This window comes from Lutjanus erythropterus, chromosome 20 (assembly GCF_056507025.1).
Source record: "Lutjanus erythropterus isolate fLutEry1 chromosome 20, fLutEry1.hap2, whole genome shotgun sequence".
In the NCBI taxonomy this organism is placed as follows: Eukaryota; Metazoa; Chordata; class Actinopteri; order Lutjaniformes; family Lutjanidae; genus Lutjanus; species Lutjanus erythropterus.
Window position 1 is genome coordinate 27,397,830 of NC_139336.1, and position 4,449 is coordinate 27,402,278.

At 43.1% G+C, this 4,449-nt stretch overlaps 1 protein-coding gene across 1 annotated transcript; it reads left to right on the forward strand.

Moving 5' to 3' along the window:
- Positions 1 to 569: 569 nt before the first annotated feature.
- On the forward strand, positions 570 to 2,203 carry rxfp3 (relaxin family peptide receptor 3). The gene has a single exon (XM_084746001.1). The coding sequence runs from the start codon at positions 803 to 805 to the stop codon at positions 2,036 to 2,038; it is 1,236 nt and encodes a 411-aa protein (XP_084602127.1). The 5' UTR covers positions 570 to 802; the 3' UTR covers positions 2,039 to 2,203.
- Positions 2,204 to 4,449: the final 2,246 nt, after the last annotated feature.

The window sequence follows — 4,449 nt, forward strand, 5'->3', positions numbered from 1 at the left end:
TGTGATTCCATGCTTCCTCTTCTTTTCTTTTCTTTTTTCTTTCTATCTTTCTATTTTCTTTTTTTTCACAGTGTAAGAGAAATAATAGAGCACTGTAATATTTAAGAATGCACACCAAACGTACTTAGGGTGACACACATTGTTAATCAAATTTTAATTTATTAAACTATTTAATTACGAAAACACAATGTTTGATACAGATTTATGACCAGAGAAACCTGACAGACGGTGCTGAGTTGCATCTGAAATGAATCCCAGCTGTCAAATGTTGTATAACCACGTCTGTGTGGCATTTACTGTTAACCAATTATCTCCCCCTAAATACCCCTCAAATGACATGGTAGGGAGGGGTGGATTGGAAAACATTTTTTTTTTCATAACTACCTCAATACCATATGGTTTTTCTTCTCATTATGAAATGATGTCCTAGATGTTTTGTTGTTATGACACGGGATCTCATCAGAACCAAGGACAGCGCCGGATCGCTCCTGAGCGCTGCGTCAGGACGCTTCTTCACAGTTGGAGAGCTGAGACGCACAGAGAAAATCTCAGAGCAACAGTACAAGCACCTCATGAGGAGCTCAGTCACCTTTCAGCGAGCTCACACAGCAACATTTATATTATCTGATGTTTATGTGGATCCACAGAAAATCTAGACTGCTTTTCTGTGTATATTTATGCCGTATTTAAGGAACACGGAGGCTGGCGCACGAAAATCCATGGATTTGTTTCTCTCCTAGAGGTGAATCATTTGGATTTAAGGACATGACTTCATTGACCATCCTCTGGGATTCAAGTTAAAATGTCTGGAGAACTTACCGATACGAACTACGAGGGCTCGGGAGGGATACTCTTTTCTGCAACCTTCAACTTCAGCTCAGTTTTCAACACCACCAACCGCTCGTACGGAGACTTTTACCGCCTGTCAGACTCGGACAAGACAGATTTTGTGGGAGATGGCGCGGCTGTTGTGCGGATTATCATCTCTGTCATTTACTCGCTGGTTTGCGCGCTGGGTCTGGTTGGGAACTTGCTGGTCCTGTACCTGATGAAGTCGAGACAAGTGTGGAAAAAATCCTCCATCAACCTTTTCGTGACCAGTTTGGCTGTGACCGACTTCCAGTTCGTGCTGACTCTGCCGTTCTGGGCGGTGGAAAACGCGCTGGACTTTACCTGGCTGTTTGGAAAAGCCATGTGTAAGATAGTGTCCTATGTGACAGCCATGAACATGTACGCCAGCGTGTTTTTCCTCACCGCTATGAGCGTGGCGCGGTACTGGTCGCTCGCCTCTGCGCTCAAGGGCAGGCGCCGGCGAGCGCACTGCTGCTCTGCGCGGTGCATCACTGTTTTCATCTGGTTTGCGGCTGTCTCCGCCGCGCTACCTCACGCAGTTTTCTCCACAACCGTCACAGTCTCCAATGAGGACTTGTGTCTGGTCAAATTCCCTGAAACAAACGGCTCGGCGCAGTTTTGGCTCGGGCTTTACCACTCTCAGAAAGTACTGCTGGGATTTGTTGTGCCGCTGGGAATCATCTCCGCCTGCTACCTGCTCCTTCTGCGCTTCATCACCTCCAAAAACATCAACACGTCGAGCACAAAGCGGCGCGCAAAAGTCACCAAGTCTGTCACCATCGTAGTTTTATCCTTCTTCCTGTGCTGGCTGCCCAACCAGGCGCTCACAGCCTGGGGCATCCTCATCAAACTCAACGTGGTTCACTTCAGTTACGAGTACTACACCACGCAGGTGTATGTCTTTCCCGTGTCCGTGTGCCTGGCGCACTCCAACAGCTGCCTGAACCCCATCCTGTACTGCCTGATGAGGCGAGAGTTCAGGAAAGCGCTCAAAAAACTCTTCTGGCGGATGACTTCGCCATCATCCGTCATCCGGCCGATCACCGCCATCACAAAGCAGGAGATCAACGAGCAGGGGCACGTCCTGTTGCCCGCCGGCGCGCCCGTGGAGCCCGCCGTGTTGTTTTATCCTCCCGGTGCTGTGATGTACAATGATAGGGGGGATCTGCCGCAGAACAGCACTTAGACTGAAAGTCACACACGGACAGTTTGTTTTTAAACTCCTCCTCGATTGTTAATCATATGAGTTTGTGTTAAATGCAACATTTCTTGCCCTGTGTTCATCAGGACAGTTACAATCTGAGCTCAAGTTGGATTTGCATGATTGAAAAGGTGAGAAAAGTATGAATTTCCACCAGTGACAGAAAGAAATATCTTAATGGCAAGATAAAAAGTCAATTGCGTGATAAAGAAAAGTCATAATTACGAGTTGAAACTCAATTATGAGATAAAAAGTAATCATGAGATTTTAGAAAGTCAGTTATGAGATATAAAGTCATAATGATGAGCTTAAAAGTATATTATGAGTAACAAGTCATTATTGTGTTAGAAAGTCAATTACAATTAAATTAAGAGATAAAAAAAAGTCCTAATAATGAGTTTAAAAGTCAACTGATTAAATGATTAAAAATCACAATGAGATTTAAAGATGCAAATTATGAGACAGAGTCATATTTGTGAGATAAAAATGATGACTCATTTCAAAATTTCAGGATTTTATTTCATAACTATAACTTTTATTACAGATGCTCCGATTACAGTTTTGTAATCTGATTCCAATTTCCAATTTTTAAAAAGTCTGACCTGTCGATTCCAGTTTTCTTTCTCTCTAAGGACTAAAGTGACCGCATACAGAAAAAAAATGTAACTTCATTTGATGTCTGACCATGATGCCTGATGAATGCTGGTGTTTGGTGTCACGTGTGGTGATACTATTAAATGTCTTAAAGGAGCAGTTTCTGGTGTGCAGACCTATTTTTATATTCAGGTACAAAGTGTGACAAAACAGCATTGAAATGAAGTACTGTAGTGCTGCAAATATATCTTGGCCTAAAAATCCTGCTCCCCAGATGTCAAAGAACATGTCTGTATGGTTTAGACCCCAACAAATCACACCATCATGATCTTAATAATGATTGATTTAATATTGATTTAATTAATGCGATGCAAAAGTGATAATTCACAGTAACTGTATCCCGATATTTCAGAGCCATGGTCAGGGCCATGGATTTTAAGTTTCACAAACCCAGACTAACAAACTCAACTGAACAACCCCTCTGGTCCTGCACTCTGCTACTGGGGGATGGAGAAGGTGGGTGGCAAGTTAACAAGGACGATACATTTTGATCAACCCACAAATCGCCTTCTGAATAAAAGCAGAGTTTGGTCCTTTTTCCCCCCTTCCTGTATGACGTGCCCCTTGGAAGCAAGTGGAGTTATGCCAGAAAACCTATTCTGCTTCTACAAATGACCAGGAGAGATTCATCACACTGATCTGCTTGTTCACAGAAAAGACGTGGGCCACCTCACATGCATCTGTGACTTTGTACTTGGCTGCTCTTTATTGGAGGAGGCAGGGAGGAATTTATGTTGTGCATAAAGACAGAACATTATTTTGAATGTGTCAAAATTGTCCAGAAATATTTTAATGTGCAAGTAAAGTGCATCTACAACATGAGAGACATGTGCTTGTTGTCTTTGTTCAGAATGGGAGAGTCGAAAACACTCAGCGAGGATGAACAGTGTCCAAACAAACAGTACATCCATCCAGTCAGTATTCACACCTCACGGTGCATTAGATAAAAATCATGGCACAGATATTTAATCAGAGGAAAAGAGGCCATCGGTACTTGGTACTGGCTGATAACCTGAGTTATAAGAATCTGTTTTGGGCAGAGGTGATATTAGTCATTTTGCGGCCTAAGGTGAGATGAGGCCCTCCACATAAAAAAAAATACACTTATTTTTAGTGGAATCCCACAGTTGCAGGAAATAAGCTGTTCTGAAGTCTGGCGGTGGAGCAGCAGATACTTCTTTATCTCTTGGCAGATGGCAGCAGGGCGAACAGGCTGTGGTTGGGGTGGGTATGTTCCTTTACCATCCATCTGCTTCCTCCTTTTTCAGTACCGGTGAGGTAGCTTCGGTTCATTTTTCAACAGTTTGCACACCATGCAGAGCCATTTGTTAACATAAGTTGGCTGCTATCCTAAACATCCTCAATCATTTCCACAGATGTGCAAAAAGAATAATCCAAGTTAGTTTGGGAGGTTTTAAGACACGCATGAACTATGCATTCTGATGGCTGGACTTTCAGAAAGACGTAATTAACGTCTCCACCATAACCTTAAGATTAAGATTTTATGGGGACCTTGGGAACGTGGGCCCTAAGGTAATAACTGGCCTTCGCTGAATGCTAAGTCGCCCCCTGGTTTTGAGAGAGAAAAATCAATGTAAAGATGCCATCATGTCTTGTAAATCCTATACGAACATGAGACTTTAAATAACCTCACATGAATTTCTTCATCATTAATGCAGAAACCCCTCAAAAGCACTCAAGAGGTATCTGAGGGCGTAAAGCCACCTCAGATTTTCCAGCAG